Source organism: Drosophila hydei, unplaced genomic scaffold (genome assembly GCF_003285905.1).
Source record: "Drosophila hydei strain 15085-1641.00,03,60 unplaced genomic scaffold, DhydRS2 tig00008134-arrow-pilon, whole genome shotgun sequence".
Classification (NCBI taxonomy): domain Eukaryota; kingdom Metazoa; phylum Arthropoda; class Insecta; order Diptera; family Drosophilidae; genus Drosophila; species Drosophila hydei.
This window is the reverse complement of record NW_022045843.1, coordinates 1020386-1042246: the sequence shown is the minus strand read 5'-3', so window position 1 is coordinate 1042246 and position 21861 is coordinate 1020386. Positions and strand designations below refer to the sequence as shown.

The window sequence follows — 21861 nt, the reverse complement described above, 5'->3', positions numbered from 1 at the left end:
ATGCAATTGGTATTTACAATTATAATACTTTTTTCTTGTTTTTAAATTTATACTATATCATAGATTATTTAGATATTTATGCATATTAAAAACATTATAGTTAAAATCTATATATTATTATTATATCTATAAGCTATGAGAAGCTTAAGGAATAAGATTTACAGAATTGCGGTTTCAATTGAGTTTGGCTACATAATAATAATACAACTAAAAATTATTTATATATAATTACAATTAACAACAGACTTAAGATGTCTGTGTATCTGTGTGTGTGTTTGTGTGTGTAGTGTGTTTGAGTGTGTGCCACGCCCTTCACACAACATCATCACCAAAAATCCTGATCAGGATCCTGCAGCAGGCAAGGAGACGCCGGCTCATGGCTGTAAAACCAATCGAAACAAAAGGTTTTTAAGTACGATTTAAGCAATGATTGATTCGTTGACTGACTGATTGATCGATTAATTGGTTGGTGGGTTTAATTTGATTGATTGACGGACAGGTTGAACAAGTAATGAAATAATGAGCGAACATTCAATAATTTTGTTGGGTCACAGCTGATATCGAAATTGTCGGCGTCTAAAATTGACCCGTTGTAATTGTAGCGACGATGCATTTTTTTGTGGTTGTGGTTGTTGTGGTGCTTGTAATTGTAATTGAATTTGCTACAGTGGTGGTGGTGCTTGTTGTAGTTGAAGTGGTTGTGTGGGTGTTCGTTATGATGCTGCGCCGATTGCGTGGACGTGCGCCAACTCTTGTGCGATGATTCGCTAAATGTTATTCTTTCTCGCTTCTGATCATGATCTTTTTCTTCACCAGCGTTCGTACCTGTTGCGTTGTTGGCAGCTGTTGCTGCTGTTGTTGAACAACCCCAACCTGCTGCTGCTGCTGTTGTTGCTGTTGTTGTTGCTGTTGCTGCTGTTGCTGCTGCTGTTGCAGACTGGCAACTGTTGGCAACGGCGCTGTAGTTTGTGTTATGGTCATAACCTCTGCCGGACCAGATGAGGGTCCAGCAAGAGTTGCAAGTTGTTGCTGTTGCTGTTGTTGTTGCTGTTGCTGCTGCTGCTGTTGCTGTACCACAGCTAGCAAATTGCCCGCTGCTGTGGTTTGCAGGCGCACAGGGCTAGCATTCTGCCTTTGATTATGCTGCAGTGCCGCAATCAGCGTCTGCTGAGTTGCCTGACCAACGCCGGAGGCAACCTTCAAGGCGTTGCGCAGGTTACCAGCAGCTAAAGTCTGCGCAGCGGAAACCACCTATAATAATTAAAGATATCAATACAAGTTTAACTTGATCAAATATTATTCAATTTTCTTACCTGTATGGTTTGCCGCTGCGTGGCTTGTGACGCTACAGAAACGGGTATGACGCGCCCTACACTTGTCTTGCTTAGAACGATGCCCGTTTGTTGTCCGCTGCGCACGACCTGCTGTATTTGTTGCACGGTCACGGCTTTAGTATTTTGTATGTGCAACAATTGGGCCTGCAAACTGCCACCACCTTGTGCCGCCTTCTGTTGTTGTTGCTGCTGTTGCTGTTGTCCTGCAGGCGAGACGGTGACACCGCCTGGCGTTTGTTGCTGCTGTTGAGGGCCACTCGTTGTGGCCACAATGTTGGTGGCCGTGGGTTGACCAGACGCGCTTACCAATTGTGTCATACGGTTAATCTTACGCGACATGCCCAACTGCTGTGGCACATGCAAGTGGCGCATTTGATTTGGCATCGTCACCTTTATATGGCTGCCCGGCTTCAGCTGTGGCAGTGTCATGTTTACACTGCCTGCCTGCACTGTGGGTGGACCCGTGGCTGAGACTGTGACGCCGCCAGCACTGACACTGTTGCCACTTGCTGCTGCTGCTGTCGATGCCTTAACTAGTGTGGCAATTTGCTGCGTTTGCTGCTGCTGTTGTTGCACGACACCAGCAACAGGCAACTGTTGTTGCTGCTGTTGTTGTTGCTGCTGCACGGCAGTGCTGCTGCTGCTGGTCGTGAATAGCGGCCCGGTGGCCTGTTGCGCCTTTTGAGCCGCCAGTATGTTGTGCCGCTTGACAAGCAGCACATCACTCGTACCTGGTGCGACGGTAGCGCCACTGCCATCCGTAGTCAACACCTGACGCTGCAGGCCCTGCTTACCGGCTGTCATTTGCTTGATGAGCTGCGTTCTCGCCTGTCCGTGCATCTGCACCGAGCTAACCACATTGCCTGCCTGCACAGTGGTTGCGCCCGGCATCCCGGAAACTGCGACTTTCTGGCTGGTGACATGTGTGGACGTTTGCATCAGATTGCTCGCTTGAATGATTGTGCCAGTGGCTAAGGCGCCACCTGCTGTTTGTACGACAGTCGGATTAAGACCAGCTGTGGCGCCGCCGCCTGCAGGCGCTCCCTGTGAGGCTTGCAACACCTTCAGATTGCGCTGCCGATAGAGTTGAATATGCGCCGCCTGCTGCTGGGTGCCAGGCAGCACCGCCTTGCCGCCCTGCTGCAATGCGCTGACAGGTATACCCTTGGTGGTGACCAATTGGGTTGTCTGGGTAGCGGGTGATCCTGATACTGCTGCCAGACGTAGCTGCGTTTGGAATTGAGCGGGCGTCACACCTTGCCCAAGGCTGGGCATAGATACAATGGACTGTCCACCAGCCGTGGTCCGTTGTTGGAGAACCACATCCTGCAGAGTATTGCCGCCACCTGTAGCAGCTGACACAATTCGCTGGCCTCGCAACATCGTCACTGTACCCGTCGAATGTTGCTGTTGTTGCTGGTGCTGCCCGGTGGCTGTGGTGGTCAGTGGACCAACCGATACAACTTGTGGCAATGTCTGGGTCTGAACAATGCTGCCCACTTGTGGCGCCGTATTCACGGGCAGCGTTGTCTGCGATGAGATGGACACTATCTGAGCTGTGGAGCCATTATTGTGCGTTGCGATGGGCAGAGATTGCACCGGCGTGGTTAGCACCACACTGACGCTCGACTGGCTGCCTGGCGGAGCCGCTTGAAGCTGCACACTGCCACCTGCATTGCCCGACGTTTGCTGCGCCAGCTGCTGCAGTTGACCAGCTGTGAGGTTGGCAGTGGTGCCTACAATGGTCTTCACCAGCTGCTGCGTTGTTGTCTGTGTTCGCAGTTGCTGCTGCTGCTGCGGCTGATGCAGCAGTATAGCCGTCTGTTGCGTAGGTGCGACATTGGCACTGGTCAGATGCTGTATCTGCAGTTGCTGCAATTGGCCAGTGTTGCCCGCAGGCACAGCAACAGTTGTTGTTGTGCTAGGTCCCAACTCAACTGATTGCTGCACATTGCCAACTGTTGGCAGTTGCTGCAATTGTTGTTGTTGCTGTTGTTGTTGCTGCTGTTGTTGCTGCTGCTGCTGCACCTGCTGGTGCTGCATTTGTTGCTGGTGCTGCTGCACCGTCTGTTGTTGCTGCTGAACGGGCTGTGGTTGTTGCTGCTGCACCTGCTGCTGCTGCTGTTGTGGCTGTTGCTGTTGCATTGGCATTTGGCTACGCTGCTTATCACGTATTTTGTTAGCTTTCATCACGGCTATATTACTGGGCGATACGGGTTGATCATAGTTATTAATACCAAACTTCTGCAGCACCTCCATATGCTTAGGATTCATCAGGTTGGGTGCATTATACTGACGCTTCGGTGCCGGCGCCTTCTTCAAATAGGTGGTCTTGATGGTATCAAATCGCTGCCGCATCACCTTATAGAAGGAGGCATTGTTATCACTGGCATAGAGCTGTGTGGTGCGCAAATAGCGCAACGGACTCTTCATGTACTCCATGCGCAGCGTGGGCTTTAGTTTCTTTTGCTTCTTGGGACTCTCGACCACTTTGCCCTCCTCACGTGGTTGAATGTGAGTCTCGTAACGCCAACGGCACTGCCTGGCCGAGCGATACGTTTTCGAGCAAAAGTTCACTAGTTCCGAGACCAGATCCCAATTCGGCGTCTGTCCCGGCGAGAGCAGCATCAGGCTGCATGGCAGACCCTGCAAATTGATCAGCACATGAAGTATGGCCATGTCCTCGAACACGCACCACTCACTCATGGCCTCTGGCTCAGTCAGCGGCTTCGCCGGCAACTGTGGCTTCAGACCAGGTATCATCGAATTGGGCTTAAAACTGCCTCGGAACCGTTGATTCTTTAGCTCACGCCGCAGACGAGCCAGCTGCGCTGTGGGTCGATCAAATAACGAACGTGGCGGCACATAGTTATCCTCGCGTCGCATTTTATTGGGACGCCGACTGCCATCGAAGCCGGCATCGGTGCGCGAACGCTTAAGCTCGCGGCGCACATAAACGGGCGGTAGCTCCGTTTCGGGTATCGGCTCCAGGTCGTACATAAACGACAGAGAATGATCAATATAGATGTCATTATTGTCTTGCGGTGGCGTGGGCGGGCACCACATCTAATCAAAAACAAATACCAATCGATTATAACAATGGGAAACACTTCGTCAGTACAACTGATCCACTTACCGGCATCTGCTCCATGCTATTGCGCGATATCCAGACCTGAAGACGTGCGAGCGCGTGCGTTAATGCGGGCCGAGCAAAGTTAAAGAAAAGAATAAACGTTTCATTATATTATTTTCGTATCGTATGAAGCAACTCTGTTTTGGTGGTGGTGTTTATTGGCTTAGTAACTAGCTAACTATGGTATCATCGTATCGATCATATCAACTTTAAAGTATGAATTAGCGTTGTAGCTTTCTCTTTTTGTTTTATTTCCGGAACCATTTCGTACGGCACTGAAGAACAATTGGCAAAGTATATGGAACTTTCTATACGCGGAAATCGATGGAGGCTGGGAGTATGGATTGAATGGGTAAGGTAAAGGTAAATGGGCCAACATATAAACCAACGAACATACAATTAATTGTATTAAAATATATATTATTATTTTTGAATGAAATACTTGTAGTTATTTTTTTTTTCATTATCTTTAGCGACACCAAAACAGAATTCTACATTCGTTAACACAGAAAATAATATGATTCAATCTTATTCTTTCGTATGATTTCCGCTTATTCTTTTCCAACTTTGTGCAATTGTCTTCGAAATGTTTTTCTTTTTGTTTTTTAATAAAAATACGCACGAAATTTATCCGTAGAAATAAAAACCACAACGTCTTAAAGTTTCTTTATCATATTTTTTTTTTTTTTGAAAGCATGTCGAATCGATTTTTGTGTTTTATTTGTTAGTCAATCTGTATGCTTATAGTCTTTAGATTGATTTTGTTAATGCTAAACTAGTTTTTTCTTTAGAATACAAAATAAATTATTGAATGCAAAAATATTAACATTTACCATAGAGTTAAAAAGAGTTACCTAAGGAGTGATACTTATAAACTAAGGCGCATTAGCTGAGGAGAGTTCTTTGAAGACTTAGATAGAGAACAGAAATTTAACAACGAAATTAATAATAATACAATTGGAGTTGTTTTTAGTTACTTCTTTTTAAAAAGTTAACCGCACACTGCTTAAATAATATATATATATTTAATCTAAAAACTATATTCTGATGATATATCCGTTTGTTGATGCGTGTATTTTTATATACAATCTGGGTTTGTGTTTCTTAACTTAATTTATCTTGCATTCGGGGCAGGGGGCAGCACCTATCAATTGTTTGTAACCTGTGTCACTTAAATTAAAATTAAAATCTTAAGTAATTTTATGTTTTCCTTTTAACAAAATATCAGTATTATGCGGCAAATAGCTTTACAAGCTTATTTAATTTAGGTTGAATTCGATTGCATTTTGGCAATTAAAAACAGTTAGAACTAGTCGAGTGGCTGCCCCCTACATCGCACTACCTAAACTAAACACAATTTGTTATCCTAAACTTTCGTTCTTCCCCAAACTACTTTCTGTTTCTCACTGCCTTTAATTGGTTTTGCCACCTAACTAGCTTAGAAGGAAACTTGTTACAGTCTATTAAATACTCGTACATAGTTCAATAGCAGCTTCACAGTCACGTGGCCAATTTGAATGCTCACTAAAAACCACACCGCGCACACAACTTTAGAGCTTCACAGATTGAACGAGGATTTGCAGCAGGATTCTAGTGATTTCGTTATATATAGTTAATACTGTGACTTCGTTTCTCTTACTCAATTATCACCTATTACTGCTGGCACCATTGGCGCCCGCCTTGGATGCCACTGCTGCTCCCGTTGAGCTGCTGGCTGCACCTGCATTGCTGCTGCTATTGGTGGGCATGGCAGTCCCTGCATTGCTGGAGCGTAAACGCACACGCGGCGTCTGTGTTATCCAACGATTGAGTGTTGTCGTTTGCCCCTCATTTACTTTCTTAACGAGTCGCCTTTTAGCACCAGCTTGCTGGCGCTGGCGCCCCTTTAGCTTTGTCTCTACTAGTGGCGTCGTTCGCTTCATGCTTTTGCCAGCTGCGCCTCCGCTGCCTTTCTGCACATTCGCCACCGGACTCACATCCAAAGTCCAGAGATTTATCTTTACCGAACCACGCGAACGTGTTCGTGGTGTGTGTCCAATCGGCTCATCGCTGCCGCCACGGCTACTGTTGCTGCGCTGCCTCTGCAGTGCTGGTGTCGATTCCTTGGTTTCCGTTTGGTTTTCTGCCTTGGACATCGATAGCGGATCATTGGGCTCGTCTGTGTCCGACTCTTCGGAAACGTTGTAATATGTAGAACTGGTCATAGTGGTATCTTGGACCTGATTGTGTGCATTCCAGCCATCCAAGCTATCACCGCCCTCACCGGCTGTAGCATAGCTTGAACTGGACTGTGTTTCCACATTAAGCCCTTCATCCTCCTCCTCTTCTTCTTCACTTATAACTTCCACATGCAATTCTTCATCTTCAGTTTGTGTTGTATCCTCCTGTGCCGAGACAGACGCTGAGCCAGAGACTGCAGTTTCTGCTTCATCTTCTTCATCTTTATCTTCATCGTCGTCCACCTGAACGGATGCATTCTCCTCTTCGCTATCAGCTTCGGCGTCCTCAGCATCATCGCCATCATCTTTTTCATTATTATCTTCCTCATCTTCACTATCGTTGCCTTTCAGGGCCAACGGAGATGATATCGTTGCACGTCGCTCGAGCAGCTTCCGCCGATTGGCTGCACTTATTGTTAGTGAAGCGCTTTCTCTGCGTTTCGGTTTGGCCACTTGCGTGGAATTCTTGGCAGGTGTGGTTGCTGTAGTTGCTGGAGGTTTTAAGATCGTCTTCATTAGCTTAGTCATGGCTATATTGGCCGACAGACGCTTGGGTCGCTCCTCCGAAATGGGCGTTGAAGTACCACCTGCTGCTGCCATTGCTGTGCGCGTTGTCTTTCTAGTGGGCGGTGTCGCTGTGGTCGTGACTGTTGGCCTGACAGTAACATTATCTTCGCCTAGCGAATGCAGACGTGTCTGTCGCCTGGCTAGCGCTGTCCCAGTCACCGGCTTTTTACTGCTATTGTTACTGTTGCAGCTGCTCCTGGCCGGAGCACTCACATTGAGGCTATTCCGACGCGTGCGTACTGGACTAGCCTGCTGCACATTTGATCTTGACTTCTGGTTGCTTACACTTCTACTCAAACCCAGACCACCCCTGGATGAACCCTGATGCTTAAACCGTTTATCACGCTTATTCTGCTTGGTTAGTCTAATACCTCCTACTCCTACAATCGATGTTCGTTTACTTAGATTGGAATCTTGTTTGGTATTAACCTGATTACTGGCATCCTTGCGACTGTATGTCAGCAGCTCCTCGGACTCCGTTTCCTGCTTGAGCAGCTGCTCCTCTTTTTGCATAGCTGCCAATCGATTAGCCTCCCATTCACGTTTCTGCATCTCAAGCTCCGCCTCGGCGGCGCGCAGCTGCTCAGCTGTCCAGGCTGCGCCGGTAGCCTCCACGAAACGCATTGCATAACGTTCGATTGGCGAGAGCTAAAAATAGATGTAAATAAATCGCATTAGGAGAATATTCTGTAATAACAGAATCCAGTGATTATGTCCGACGTTGAGTGATATAACCGGGCGTGAAATTGAATCGCTTCGACTATGTCTGAACGTCTGCTTCATGTTGAAGTTTCTCTGGGCAGCGCTAGCTAGCTCAAAGAGCCACTAAAAAGCTACTTCAATAGAAGCTAACGCTGTCCATGCTCGCATAATTAAATAGTTAACAACTTACCTGCTTAACAAGATTTTGCATTTCCAGATCGGCTTTGCTCAGTTCAACCGGCGCATTTCCACCATCTGGATTAGCCTCATCCGCAATGGGTATGTTCTCATCGAACTCAGCCAGATCGGCTGCCGCTTCAGCCTTAGCCGTCTTAGTGGCTTGCACATCCTGCTCATCCTCAGCAGCGGCAAGGGCATGCTCAAAGGCGCGCAGCGATTGCTTCTCAGTTTCGACGGCAGGTTCTATTTCAGCAGCAATTATTTTGTCCTTTTCATCGGGCTTATCCTGACCATCGTCCGTCTCCTGATTCTGATCGATGGTAAACAAATCTTTGATGGTGGAGCTTTTGAAGAAGGTAGTCGTAAAGTTGCCACCCTCTATGGCCATGTCGCTAAGCATGCGTTTCTGATTGGCTTTCTTCAGGATGTTCACTTCAATAGTTTTCTCCGAGACCAGCCGATATATATGGACATCTCGAGTTTGCCCAATCCGATGGCAGCGATCCTGTGCCTGGGCATCCATTGTAGGATTCCAGTCAGAGTCATAGAAGATCACAGTATCAGCGCCGGTCAAGTTTACACCCACACCTCCAGAGCGTGTAGACAAAATGAAGCAAAAGATGCGCTTGTCACCATTGAAACGCTCCATAAGTATTTGTCGCTGCTCCACACGTGTTGAGCCATCAAGGCGCAGGTAAATGTGACCATGATAATTAAGGAATGCCTCTAACACGTCCAGCATTTTGGTCATTTGCGTGAAGATCAGCACACGATGCCCATCAACCTTTAACTGACGCAGCAGACGATCCAATGTTTGCAGCTTGCCACAATCGTATTGAATAAGACGGGGATCGGGAAACTGGGTTGTCATCGCCGAGATGATGGGATGCAGCAGCGCCAACTTAGGCGATAACGATTGAGCTACTGTCGTCTCAATCTGTCGTTCGTTTTGCCAGTGCGACGACGACAAATTCTGTACATAGCGACGTATTCGTGGCGCACACACCGACGGCACATAAATTACGAAATTGGCAAAGATGGGCGACAGTTCGGAACAACGCTGCTCAAAACTCTTCAGCAGGTGATTTAATGACCAGTTGTCATTGTGATGCCGCATGGCAACGGAACAATTCGCATATCCTCGCGTTTGCCATGTGGAATGCTTCGATGTGCGCGTTGCCTGCATGCAACTTTCTATTGTCTGACGGCAATCAGCTCCATAAATCGGTGTGGCATCAGTTCTTCGGCGATTGATGTGAGCCATGCGCTTAAGCGAAGCCAAACGCTGTTCTTTTCGCATTTGTATTAGTTGCTGAACGCGGTAGGGATCTTCAGCCTCTTCAGGCGTTGATTTCGAGTCCTCTTCCTGAGACTTTCCATTGGTTTGCCTTTGTACCGTCAGTTTAACATGCGTCGCCAGATCTTTGACAATGGGATCCTTGCTCAACTGTTGCATTTGTGTTGCAGAGTTGCTGCTCGTTGTCGTTGCGCTGACTGCTGTTGCACTTACGGTTGTTGATGTAGATTTGCTAGTCAAAGTAAGCCGCGCTCCAGCACCACCAGTATTTGTCGCAGGTGCTAAATAGAAAAAGGGTTTACCATCCTGCATTGTCTTGGCCACCTTGGCTGGCGTTGGAGCACTTATGGGCGAACGAGAACTTAAAAGCTTGGAGCTATTACCCAGTACATTGAGCGCTGTGCTTCCGCTGCTATTGCTCGACGGCGTTGACGTGAGACTATTTATTATCACAGGCTTCAATGCCATATTGATAGGATTAATAGTGCCGCTGACACGTTTCAGCACATGTCCACTGGGCAACAAGGTGCGCATGGGCACGATTTTTGAGCCTTCAAGTCTCATGGCGGGACTCGCGCCCACACGCACCGCTTGCAGCTTTATCCGCTGTGCCAGCTCTGCGCTACGCACACGTATATGAAAGCGGTACTTGCCATTCGGGCAACGCGGCGGAGGTTGAGGCGCACTGTCGATTTCCTCAATCAATTTACGTGGAGGCGACAACAGACGCGACTTGTGTGAGACGTAGGCAGTAAGCGTTTGTTCCAGATTCAGTAACAACATGTTAACAGTCTCCAAATTGATTTGCTACAAGTGAAAATGAATACAGCACTATTAGTTGATTTACAGTTTTTGTTATCAATATCAGATCTGATCTGATTTAAAATCAGGCAAATGCCTCGCAACAGCGAACATCCTAGTGAATCGCAACTCTCTCCAAAATAGATTGAGTCGCAATGTTCAGTGACAGTTTATCATCATTTTAACATTCAAATATTTGTGCTTCTATCATACACAAACTCACCGTGAACGGATCATACTCCATGATGTCGCTGACTAGACGTGGTGTATGGAACGCAATGCCCTCCATTTGAAATGGCGATATCGTTGGACGCACCTCAAACATATTTGGGTGATTGCACACCTTACGTAGCTGCATAAGCACATTGATCACACTCAGCAAATTGCCAGTTTGTAATGTTTCTCGAGTTCTGCAAAATAAAATTGCCTAATATAAAACTTCAATTGATGTTAGTTAATTTTATAAACTCACTTGGATCGGCTCATGAAATCTTCATACAGATAACGTTGACGATTCGACAGACGGCACATAACAACATGTTCGTATTTTTTTGGCATTTGCTTCTCCACTTCTTTTTTAAGCCGACGCAGCAAAAATGGACGTATGACCTAAATAAAAATACAAATATATTGAACATTTAATACAGGCTAAAAATTCAAATTCATCGAGTTGGTATTTAAGCTAATGCAATGTAAAGTGCGCATTCAATGTAATCAGCTTTAAATCACGATCACATGGATAAGTCGCAACTTCAATTTACTTTAGCAAGGTTAACAAATTGTCATCACATGTGGACATAATTCAATGTGACACAGAGTGCGCCTGCATAAAAACTTCCAAGATCAATAATTTTCAATAGACAGACTACATTTACAAATAAATAACATATTTAAACGAGTGTAAGTCGCGTTTTCAATGTAATCCGTTGGATGTACAGGACCACATGGATAAATCGCAGCTCTCATTTTCTATAGCAAGGTTAACAAATTGTCATCACATGTGGATATAATTCAATGTGACACAGAGTGCGCCTGCATAAAAGGATTATTAATTTAGCCAATAAGAGTAGAGAATACAATTTATAAATTCAATGTGATCGAGACTGCTCTTGCAAAGGATGACATACTTCTGATCATTAATTTAATTACGATGTGCGTGGTGTTATTGGAGTTAACGCATTAATTGGCATCAAATCACTTGCAACCGCAGCAATTGCTCTGGCACACATCAACGATTTTCAGGAGCATTTAAAAAGCTATCAAGAAAACGCTTTTAGGTGCTACTATATCATATATCTACCGCATCTAAAAGTAAATTCTCAAATGTGCTCAGCGTTATGGACTCTTTTAATAAACTACAAAAAGTCACTTGCAACTGTGCTTTGATCTAGCACACACTAACGATTTTCAAGCGCATTGAATTGGCGTACAAGAAAACGCTTTTGGGTGCTACCCATTATGAACTTTACAACCTAACACCTAAAATCAACTTTATTTACCTTGTGTAGTCGAGCAATTAATGTTTCGTTGTACTCCATGTTGCCTTCGATCATGCCAGTCATGGGGTTGGAGAACCATTCCTTGAACTCGCGATGCGAGGAGAACACATAAGGCATGAGAAAGTGCATCAGGGACCAGAGCTCCATAAGATCGTTTTGCAGTGGCGTGCCCGTTAAGAGCAAGCGTCTGTTATAAATGGAAAATATAATTTTATTTATAAGTAATCAGCAATTTTAAGAAAAATTTAACTTTACTATTTGAAAACTTAAAGGAATTAAAAGAATCAATACAAACTCATTATTTTTTAAGAAGTCAGTAATCAAATATACAATGCAAACAAGAAACTGCAAAACAAATCAAAACTTGTTACAAAACAACGCCATAAGCATTCTAATGGGTTAGTATGCTCTTTTAATAAATGCGGCATTATAGCGTATATTAATTTTAGCACCCAAGCGTAGTCGCCAAGCTAGTTTAGCATTCGCTTGGTTACTGATTTTGGTGCTGGCGAGCACGAGCAATTGCAAGTGTAATTATTGCTAATAACAATTAGAAACAATTTGTATAATAATTACTGACCTTTCGGTGGAGAAGTTAAGCAACAATTGCCAACGCTGTGATTTGAAGTTTTTAATATTTTGTGCTTCATCAAGAATGAGATATTTCCACTTTTTGCGACGAAAACTTTGCTGATCCTGTACGACCAACTTGTAAGAGGTGATGCAAACATGAAACGCATTTGGTTTCGTCCAGCCGACACGCTTGAGCTTTCGTTCCTTTTGCGTCCCGTAGTAGGTGAGTATTTTGAAGCCTGGACACCATTTCTTGAACTCCATTTCCCAGTTAAGCATCACAGATGAGGGCACCACGATCAAATGGGGTCCCCAGTTGCCCTTCGCACAGGCCAAATGCGCCAGCAACGCAATTGTTTGTATTGTCTTTCCCAATCCCATCTCGTCGGCAAGAATTCCGTTAAGCTTGCGCTCATTCATGGTGACTAGCCAGTCAAGACCAATGTGCTGGTACTCGCGCAGCGTGTGCTTTAGAAGGAATGGAACAGGCGTCACCACATTCGTGGAGGACAGCGTGTTACCCTTCGGCTGTAGACTTTCAGCCAGTGCGGCAGCATCGTTCAACATATCATCTTTGTTGTCTTTGCTGCCAACACCAGCAGCACCACTCGCCCCACCCACACTAGAGCCATCAGCATCATCAAGCAGACTCTTAAGGCCATCCTCTTGGTCTCCATCCTCCTGGTCCGAATCGCTCTTGATGGTCGAGAGATCTTCATCTTCGTTATCACTCGCATCTACTTCGCTGCTATCTGTTGAATCTTCAATCGCAGTTGAATCATCATCAGAGTCCTGCTCTGAGGTCTCCACAGCAATCTTGCGTCTTTTGGCGCTGGGTGGCTCATTAATTTTACCGGACTTGTATTTCTCGAGCAGTTGTTCAACAGTCAAATCATTGTCAGCCTCCAGCTCGTCGATCTCTTTCTGATGATCAATTTCCTGCTCTGCTTCCTCTTGTTTACTGATGGTGTTCTCATCATCATCGCTCGCTTCCTTGGCTTGAAATTCGCTATCATCGCTATCGTCACCATCAGCTGCAGCCGCACTAGTGGAAGCGCCTTTAGCTGTACTCTGTTCCTCTAATAACAGCTTATCACGATTCTCTAAATAGCCAGGCGGCAGATCGTTAAGAAAATCATCAAAGTCCATTTCAGATTCTTTAGCCAGCGCTTTGACCTCTTCATTGACATCGGCTGCTTCTTCCTCAGCCTTGGCTATTGTCTCCTCATCATCCTCAGAGCCAGACTCTGGTCTAAATTCATCTGAAAAACAAATTATTCAGTCAGTTCCAATTCACTTTTATATATCTTACATAAGCTAAATAAATTGTGTTCTTAATGCATCAGACAAATGCCTCGCAAATGCGACCATCCCTTAATAACATCGGAGTGTTCAAAAATAGACCACAACAACGTTTCAGTTTAAGTATCTCATCATGTGCAAACTCAAATCATATAAAGGTTTATAAATTTCTTAAATAATTTTGAAATTTACTGATAAACTCCCTATTTAGTTATTCTATTATATATGTTACTATTATTTGTAGCTTTTAATGCAAATTAAAAGGCTTACCATCTGATTCCCGCTTCGGTGATGTTAGGCGACTGGAGGTTAGACTAGGTGTTTCGGCTACATTTTTGTTCATGCCTTCGGCCAGCTGCTGTGAGAACTTCTCCGTTTGATCGACTATAAAACTGAGGTGTTGATCGAGTGCCTGCTTGCGTTTCTCCTCGATTTTTGTTTGGTGCTTATATTCGACCAGTTTCTCTACGTTTGACCAGAAGCTCTTCACCTCACGTGCTATGAAGGAGGCAACGCGCTTTAGATGCAGCTCTTGGGCTTTTTCAGCACGTTGGGCCGCATTGGCCTTGTCTTGGAAATACTTTTGTACCATTTTGGCGCATTTCTTGGCAGCATTCTTCTTCCACTTGCGCTCCTGCGCAAAATCAGCTGCCAACCACACCATCTCCTCCAACAGATAGTCCCAGTGCGCCTTGGGTCGGCTGGGCTCCTGCAGCTTGGGCAAACGCCGCTCAGTCCATAATCCCTCTCGTTGTAATTCGGATATACGCTGCATCACGTACACCTCCTGTTTGGCCTTAAACGAAAACTCCTGCGCACTGTTGGGCGTGCCCGTGCTTGCAAGTGGACTCATCAGGCTTCCGCTGCTGCCACCTGGTGTGCACGGTGTCAGGACCCCACCACTACCACTCCCAACGGTCGCAGAAGCACCATTGCCCCCACCCGTGTACAGTGGCGATGATGTTGCTCCTCCACTTGCCCCACTTGGTGTTCCTGCTGCATTCTGTTGTGAGTTTGGACGACGCAGCGCTGTTGAACCAGACGAGCTACTGCAGGGCACCAACGGTGTGCCACCTTGAGGAGAAAAGCGATAAGAAAAGTTTAGAACTGGTTCAAGACATTGCAGACAGCTCTTAGTCAACTTGCATGCTGAAAAATTGCATCATCAACACACGCTACCATATTAAAGCGATAATAGTTAAGTAATAAAACAAGAAAACGTTAGAATCAATCAATCAATTAATTAATTGAACCATATTTGTTGCGAATTAGTAAGTGTATTTATATAGTATGTATTTATTAAAGTTTGCTAAACAAACCGATGAGAAAAGAAAGAAGGCAAAGAAACTAAGTCAACAACATGCAAAACTTCTAAATTTTAAAATGAGGTCTGATAATCATTAACATTATGCTTAATCTTAAATGAGTGTAAGACGCGAATTCAATGAGATCAGTCTCAAGGACACGATCACATGGATAAATCGAGATTTTAATTTACTTTTGCAAGGTTAACAAATTGTCATCACATGTGGATATAATTCAATGTGACACAGAGTGCGCCTGCATGAAAGGATTATTAATTTAGCCAATAAGAGCAGAGAATACAATTTATAAATTCAATGTGATCGAGACTGCTCTTGCAAAGGATGACATACTTCTGATCATTAATTTAATTACGATGTGCGTGGTGTTATTGGAGTTAACGCATTAATTGGCATCAAATCACTTGCAACCGCGGCAATTGCTCTGGCACACATCAACGATTTTCAGGAGCATTTAAAAAGCTATCAAGAAAACGCTTTTAGGTGCTACTATATCATATATCTACCGCATCTAAAAGTAAATTCTCAAATGTGCTCAGCGTTATGGACTCTTTTAATAAACTACAAAAAGTCACTTGCAACTGTGCTTTGATCTAGCACACACTAACGATTTTCAAGCGCATTGAATTGGCGTACAAGAAAACGCTTTTGGGTGCAAATGAAAAAACTTGAGACTAGTCTAAAATGAATTGATCGGTAAAACATGGGCTGATGTAACATTTTATATGTGAAATATACTTAATAAATGATTCATAAAACTTATACTGAATAGGTCAACTTTATAGAGGCAAAGATCATATCTAAACTATGCATAATTTAGCAAACCAAATAATAATGTATTTTTACATTCAATCAATTAGAATTGGAAATTTATATTTTATAAATAATTATATTATTTTTAAACATTTTATCAGTAAAAAATATAAAGGAGTTACATAAACACCAATTCTAGTGTAATAATAAGGATAAATCTTTGACAGAAAACAATATAGAGGCACATCGAATGCAATGTATATAGTTAATTCAAATGCACTACGCTTTTAATTGTCGGCAACAACGAAATGAAAAGTTATGAAAGTACTTCAATATTCAAAAAAACAAGTAAAAGATTTGAAAATGAAAATGTGATTTGGTTTTTTAGTTTTTAGCGAACGATAAGCACCTGGCACCAAAGGTACAGAAGAATTTCCTACGGCAGGAGGCGCGGGTATTTGACCGAAGACCATACCGTGACGACCTCCTAGAGGTCTACCGGGTATGTGACCTATATAATAACGATACAATTTGATGGTGAGTTGAGAAAGAGAGTTGATGTGTGCGTTAGGATGCGGAAGAGTAACAAATGTGGCAGAAATGACAGAAACATAAAAATATAAACAAAAAACAGAAAGATATTGTAAATCAAATGATGTACAGCAATACAATAAATTAATTGATATTGAAAGAATGTTTATGTAGTTGTTATAATATATATGCATACAAAATATTGTTAAGTTTTTTGAGTATTTTGTGTATTTGCGTGTATGTGTGTCAGATAAATTAAGTTCGTGAATATTAGTATAGCATTTGATAGGTTTCTTTCTAGTTCTCTTTTCTTTTTTTCGTTTGCTTGGGCGAGACAACTTTTATAACTTTGTGCAGGGCGTGCTTTGTACTTTTACAGTTGCTGGAAAGTTATTCAGGACGCGAGTATTCATTTCATTTGTATGCTGGGGAATTAGTGGTAGCATTTTATAGTTTTACTTGCTTCTTATATGTATTCAAATGTTTTTTTATGACATTGTTGAATTTTGGTATGTTTCTATTTTTTGTAATTTTATTTCGAGTTAAACATTAATTTTGAAAATGAACAGAAAAACAGATAAACAACCAAACACAAAATAATAACAATGATAAATACGAAATATCAAGAGAGTTTCAATACTGATTAAACTGATCCTGAACGAGTTTGACTTACCTTGCTGCGTCAACTGTACTACGGCGGCGGGTAGTTTCGTGGAGACGGCGACTGGCGTCGCACCAACTGCTGGTATCTTTATTTCCGCCTCCGGTGGCAATGCATTACCGCTCGTCTCCACTAAGCTGCTGGTTATAGGCAATGCTCCTGTTGTGGCTGTTGTTGTGGTAGTTGTTGATGTCGGTGGCCCACTGCGACTTGGACTTGATGATGCCGTTGGTGTTAGTGCACTTGTATTGCTGCCAGATTTCGTTGGCAACAGAGATTGCGTATTCTAAAGAAACCCAAAATGAGAGGTTTAGAGACATGAGTACGCAGGAATCTTAAGAGGTAGATAATCGTAACATCGTAAGACTACGGTTGATTGATTGATTAAACTTGTGTGATTACCGTTTTTATTTGTATGCTGTTATCTGTCTCTGACTGTATGCCCCCCGTTGTCCCTGTACTGGTTGTTGTTGCTGCAGTTGCGGGGCTGCTGCTGCTGCTGCTGCTACTATTACTAACAACCGAATCCGAAGATTGCTGTGTTTGTTGTTGTTGTGTTGGTTGTTGCGTTGTCCTGTGTCCTTGGGCTACAGCGGCTGCTGCTGCGGCGGCGGATGTGCTTGGCTTTTCCTCGAGTATCAGCTGCTCGATACGATTCGCATTGCTGTAGCTAATGAACTGCGGTGTTGGTGTCTTTTTACGCCACGCGGGGTAGTCCATCATACTGCCACCGTTTTGTAAATAAAAGTATTCCGACACATTTTCAAGATGCCTGCGAAATGAGAGTAATATTTAAGTAATTTTCCAAATAGACGTTAAAGTTGTTATATTCTGCTTTACCTTTCCTTAAGATTACGCAAAATTTGATATTTATGTTGGAGAATGCGCTTCTTGAGCGCATTCAAGTCCTGCAGCGCCGTTGAAATGGGCCCACCAACTTCGCTACTGGACACAACAGACGCTGGCAGCAATGAGCCAACGATGTTGCTGTTGTTATTATCACTGGCGGCCTCGCCTCTCACTTCCGTGTCTTCTAAACGCTGACGCTTTGCCTGGGGTGGCGCTGTTGACTCTAAAACGGAGGTATCTGCTGTTGCTGTATTGGAGGAGTATGTGGAAGCTGCTGCGGGCGTTGCGGCTGCCGTTGCCTCTGTCGACAAGTTCGACAGCGGCACAGGCAGCTGCGCACTGAGCAGCTGCTGCTGTTGTGGTTTGCTTGGTTTTTGCTGCGTTGTTGCTGCTGTTGATGTGGCTGATGATGATGATGATTTATTGTTATTGTGTGCAGTTGCTGTTGATTTTGGCGTTGTAACTGATTTTTCCGTTGATTGTAACGTTACACGGTCTGACACAGCAGGAGGGGCCGGGCTTAGCCCTTCATGCCCCCCTCCTGCTGAATTACCTTCATTCATGTTTGAGACATCTGAAAAAAGGCGGGAAATAAACATTATAGTCACCACACAAATTATCGCGTGTTGCGTTTGACATCGCACATTTTGCAGCCCTGGTTGGCATATATGTATGAACATACGTATGTCAGCGGTAATCGGGCCCATTAAGGTACAGCTATTTAGTATCATTACACTATTTCTGCTGCGTAATCATTATATTTAAGACTTTTTCATTGATAATATTTCGTACGGCTTATCATATAGGCAACTTGCATCCCTGCAAAATGCAATCGATTTGCAACTGTGCATTGCAAATGGCTGCGCTTCCTTTATTTTATTATACACACACACGCGTTGTATAGAAATATTTTTTTTGCACTTGGCCATAGTTCATACAATTATTTTTTATAAAGCAGCACGTTAACTTTAAGCTGGCTAAAAGTTGCTAGATGCGGCACTTTTCAAGCATGCTAATCGAATGACCGATGTTAGAATGAGACGACTATATTTATAAGTCCGCTGCCGCTACGTCGGCGTCGGTTCTTTGTTGGACAGAAATTTTTTCCACCCATTTTTTTTTCCTACCTCAGATGGGGAAAATTTTTAATCACAAAATATCCACATCACAAATATGCATCCGTACGTAAAAACAGTGTTGACGCGTTGCAAAAATTGTGCTGTAATCGCGAATACAATGATTCTTCAATATTTTCGCCTATTTCTGCACTTTAAATATTTTTTTTGCAGAAAAGTGTGCGCAAACACACCATTCAGCGTCGAGGTACATAGAAGAACTAGTGATGTACCGAAAACATCGCAATATAAAGCATTTTCGATAACGATAAATATACCATCGTACAAATTGAAGTAGCATTGAGCTCAGTACGCTGCTACCGATACGTGTGCCTGCTGCTAAATTTAACTCTAATCATTTCCGATAGCTTGGCTTCAGTATGAATAATTTTACCGCCAAAATGGAACGCTAGTCGACAAATAAATGAGCGTGTCGGTATTGTTATGCTACGACACTATTATCGATTTACTTATGAGTGGCGGTTCATTTAAATTTCCTTTCGAGAAAATAATTTACGCTGTCTGGAATATTATCCTTCTTATTAATAAAGTAATTATAAAATATTATTTAAATTTTAACTTTTGAATAAGAACATATAAACATGTTTTGGAGATTAATTTGTTTTGTAGCAAAATAAATAGGATATCTTTAAATAAATGATTAACTCATAAGTTAAGCAAGACAAGCAAAATTGAATTTCACCTTGACCCATCAAGCGTATATACAGATTGCTATGCGATAAGAAAATGGCGAGTGAATGGCAATCATGTGTGTACATATACCAGCGGATTTTGCTGTTTATTTTGAGTATTCACTTTTATTTTTGTATTCGCCTTTTGGATTTTGTTGTCTATATACTAATCTGGTTTAACGGGAAACAAGCGTCTAAATTGAGTTCAGTTTCTCAACAGATGCTGAAGGCAATGAACACGAACCGTAAATTTTTGGCAATATTTCTACTCTCAGCCTTGTCGGCTCGAACGGTGCCCGGCGAGTTCTGTGACAATGGCACTGGCGAGTGCAAGGAGCTAACAGCCACCGACTGTCCCGTGCTCTTCTATAATGAATACATTATCGGTGCCAATAAGATTAAATACTGCGATGAGTTTAACGACATTGTCTGCTGTCCGCTGCCGCTAAATGCACAAAAACGAGTGATAACGCAGGCCAAACCAATAAAGCTATACGAAAAGGGTAAGAAAATTGATTAGCTTCAAATAATTTTGATGTTAATTAATAGTTGCTTTTGGATATTCGAAGAGTGCCGTCGCTACAATGACGTTCGACCCACCTGCCGCTTTACGCCACTCATTGTGGGTGGCACCGAGGTGAAGGGTCGCGAATTTCCCTTCATGGCACTGCTGGGCACACGAAACCCGGGCAGCTCCGCCATTAGCTGGGAATGTGGTGGCACTCTAATCCATCCCAAGTATGTGCTGACGGCTGCCCATTGCCTGGAGACTGCCGAGACAAAGGAGCAGCGCTTAGATCCCAATTTCAAGTCCCCGAAATTTGTTGTTCGCTTAGGTGAATTGGACTACAACAGCACCACAGACGATGCCCAGCCACAAGACTTCCAGCTAGTCAACTATGTGGTGCATCCAGACTATGCAGACGAGGACGACGGCAGCCGCTACAATGACATTGCGCTGCTTGAGCTGGACCGAAATGCCACGCTGAATGAGTATGTGGCGCCCGCCTGCCTGCCGTCCAACAGCGGAGATGAGCAGCTCGAACTGACTGCCGCCGGCTGGGGCTATACCAAAAATGCGGGCGACAAATCCTCGCAGCTGCTGCGGGTGGGCCTGAAACGCTATAGCGATCAAGTGTGCAGCGAGCGACTCGAAAGTCGCATTGTATCCCGCACGCAGTTCTGCGCTGGCTCCGGTTCGATCGACAGCCATGCAGACACCTGCAACGGCGACTCTGGCGGACCCATCTTCGTGCAGCATCCGGTCTACAATTGCCTGAAGCAGGTAATTGGCGTCACCTCCTACGGCGTCATCTGTGGCAATCACAAATTTCCCAGCGTCTATACCAAAGTGCATCTCTATACGGACTGGATCGAAAATATTATCTGGGGAGAGTGATTCATATTCAATTCATTCTCGGCTGAGCCCCGAACGAATACTTTTTCTATTGAGAAGCATTCGACAGATTAACTTCATTTAAAATTATCATTTTGATATATTCATCATTTAGATTAAAATTAAGTAATGCATTTAATATTATAAAATTTTTAAAAATACCCCATTTAAAAGTTATTGTGTCTTATAAAATTATATCAGCACGGAGTCAAGAGATAGAACGAACCTCTTAGCTATGATTAAATCTTGAAATTCTTAATTTAAATCAAATTTCAAGCCGACGCCTGTTAAATGAAACAATGCACAAATTTCTCAGCCTGAGCCTATACTCTTTGCATATAGCTTACATAAAATCTATACCTGATTTTGTTATATAGAAAGCTTTTTGATCGAATACACATAAATATTCAAATGTATTTATACCTTGAAAGCTCGCAGTCAACTTTGTTATTGCTGTTTTTTCGCCAGCAATAAAAATTTTAATTTATTTTTTTCGGAATTAACGATAATCAAATAATAATAAAAATTCTCTTTATAATATATTATATTTGGGAGCTATAAAAAGTCCGAAATATAGAATTTCTGTACAATCATTTCAGAACCTCGCACAGAACATGCCACTACTATTTTTATGAACAACTAAATGTTGTTAATTTTTCGCAAGTTAATTAAAAATATGCTAATCTCAATATTCATTTCGAATTGTTTTCAAAATATTGTGTTTATTACTAACATTTTATTTTCCAACATTTAGTGCTCAGTGGCACTACTATTTTTATGAACAACGCTGAACTCGAGATGCGAATGGTATTTAGGAATATGCATTCAAGGAATAAGCATAAAGTCCATACTGTGCTTACCTAGATTGCTGCTTAAAGACAAGCGGACAGCGGTATATGCTGTCTGCCACGCCTCCTGCTACCTTTTAGCACTTC

The 21861-nt window shown here is 43.3% G+C and overlaps 2 protein-coding genes and 9 non-coding genes across 13 annotated transcripts; 1 reads left to right on the top strand and 10 right to left on the bottom strand.

Annotated features, from left to right (window-relative positions):
- Nucleotides 1–172: 172 nt before the first annotated feature.
- LOC111593551 (helicase domino) lies at nucleotides 173–19059 on the bottom strand. Of its 2 annotated transcripts, none has more exons than XM_030225428.1 (14): nucleotides 18851–19059; nucleotides 17715–18297; nucleotides 17277–17646; nucleotides 16887–17160; nucleotides 13878–14681; nucleotides 12313–13567; nucleotides 11733–11919; nucleotides 10706–10842; nucleotides 10457–10643; nucleotides 8146–10239; nucleotides 7683–7901; nucleotides 4471–4506; nucleotides 1314–4400; nucleotides 173–1251 (listed from the first exon to the last, which is right to left on the bottom strand). In XM_030225428.1, the coding sequence occupies exons 2-14, from the start codon at nucleotides 18284–18286 to the stop codon at nucleotides 775–777; spliced, it is 9699 nt and encodes a 3232-aa protein (XP_030081288.1). In that variant the 5' UTR covers nucleotides 18287–18297; nucleotides 18851–19059; the 3' UTR covers nucleotides 173–774. The 2 variants fall into 2 exon arrangements, with proteins under 2 accessions (XP_030081288.1, XP_023162173.2); XM_023306405.2 differs by lacking the exon at nucleotides 18851–19059 and adding an exon at nucleotides 18368–18467.
- On the bottom strand, nucleotides 10312–10419 carry LOC111593589. Its single transcript, XR_002751052.1, has one exon. It is a non-coding gene; the product is annotated as a small nucleolar RNA Me28S-Am2589 (small nucleolar RNA).
- On the bottom strand, nucleotides 10921–11061 carry LOC111593590. The gene has a single exon (XR_002751053.2). It is a non-coding gene; the product is annotated as a small nucleolar RNA psi18S-841/snoR66 (small nucleolar RNA).
- Nucleotides 11129–11270, bottom strand: LOC111593591. Its single transcript, XR_002751054.2, has one exon. It is a non-coding gene; the product is annotated as a small nucleolar RNA psi18S-841/snoR66 (small nucleolar RNA).
- Nucleotides 11382–11515, bottom strand: LOC111593585. Its single transcript, XR_002751048.1, has one exon. It is a non-coding gene; the product is annotated as a small nucleolar RNA psi28S-3316 (small nucleolar RNA).
- On the bottom strand, nucleotides 11555–11684 carry LOC111593588. Its single transcript, XR_002751051.2, has one exon. It is a non-coding gene; the product is annotated as a small nucleolar RNA psi28S-3316 (small nucleolar RNA).
- Nucleotides 13641–13748, bottom strand: LOC111593584. Its single transcript, XR_002751047.1, has one exon. It is a non-coding gene; the product is annotated as a small nucleolar RNA Me28S-Am2589 (small nucleolar RNA).
- Nucleotides 15031–15172, bottom strand: LOC111593592. The gene has a single exon (XR_002751055.2). It is a non-coding gene; the product is annotated as a small nucleolar RNA psi18S-841/snoR66 (small nucleolar RNA).
- LOC111593586 lies at nucleotides 15284–15417 on the bottom strand. Its single transcript, XR_002751049.2, has one exon. It is a non-coding gene; the product is annotated as a small nucleolar RNA psi28S-3316 (small nucleolar RNA).
- Nucleotides 15457–15586, bottom strand: LOC111593587. Its single transcript, XR_002751050.1, has one exon. It is a non-coding gene; the product is annotated as a small nucleolar RNA psi28S-3316 (small nucleolar RNA).
- A 165-nt stretch (nucleotides 19060–19224) lies between the features above and the next one.
- On the top strand, nucleotides 19225–21150 carry LOC111593552 (venom protease). Of its 2 annotated transcripts, XM_023306406.2 has the most exons (3): nucleotides 19225–19388; nucleotides 19751–20033; nucleotides 20100–21150. In XM_023306406.2, exons 1-3 carry the CDS (start codon nucleotides 19263–19265, stop codon nucleotides 20927–20929), a joined length of 1239 nt encoding a protein of 412 aa, XP_023162174.2. In that variant the 5' UTR covers nucleotides 19225–19262; the 3' UTR covers nucleotides 20930–21150. The 2 variants fall into 2 exon arrangements, with proteins under 2 accessions (XP_023162174.2, XP_023162175.2); XM_023306407.2 differs by lacking the exon at nucleotides 19225–19388 and having other exon boundaries at nucleotides 19686–20033.
- The last annotated feature ends 711 nt before the right edge of the window (nucleotides 21151–21861 follow it).

Excerpts from the sequence above, each read along its gene's own strand:
- LOC111593552 (XM_023306406.2), top strand. The coding sequence starts at position 19,263 with ATGAGCGTGTCGGTATTGTTATGCTACGACACTATTATCGATTTACTT. Across the intron at positions 19,389-19,750 it reads TTATCCTTCTTATTAATAAA|ATGCTGAAGGCAATGAACAC; the intron begins GTAATTATAAAA and ends GTTTCTCAACAG. Across the intron at positions 20,034-20,099 it reads AATAAAGCTATACGAAAAGG|AGTGCCGTCGCTACAATGAC; the intron begins GTAAGAAAATTG and ends GGATATTCGAAG.
- LOC111593551 (XM_023306405.2), bottom strand. The coding sequence starts at position 18,389 with ATGCCAACCAGGGCTGCAAAAT. Across the intron at positions 11,920-12,312 it reads CTTAACTTCTCCACCGAAAG|ACGCTTGCTCTTAACGGGCA; the intron begins GTCAGTAATTAT and ends CATTTATAACAG. Across the intron at positions 10,644-10,705 it reads GATTTCATGAGCCGATCCAA|AACTCGAGAAACATTACAAA; the intron begins GTGAGTTTATAA and ends TTTATTTTGCAG.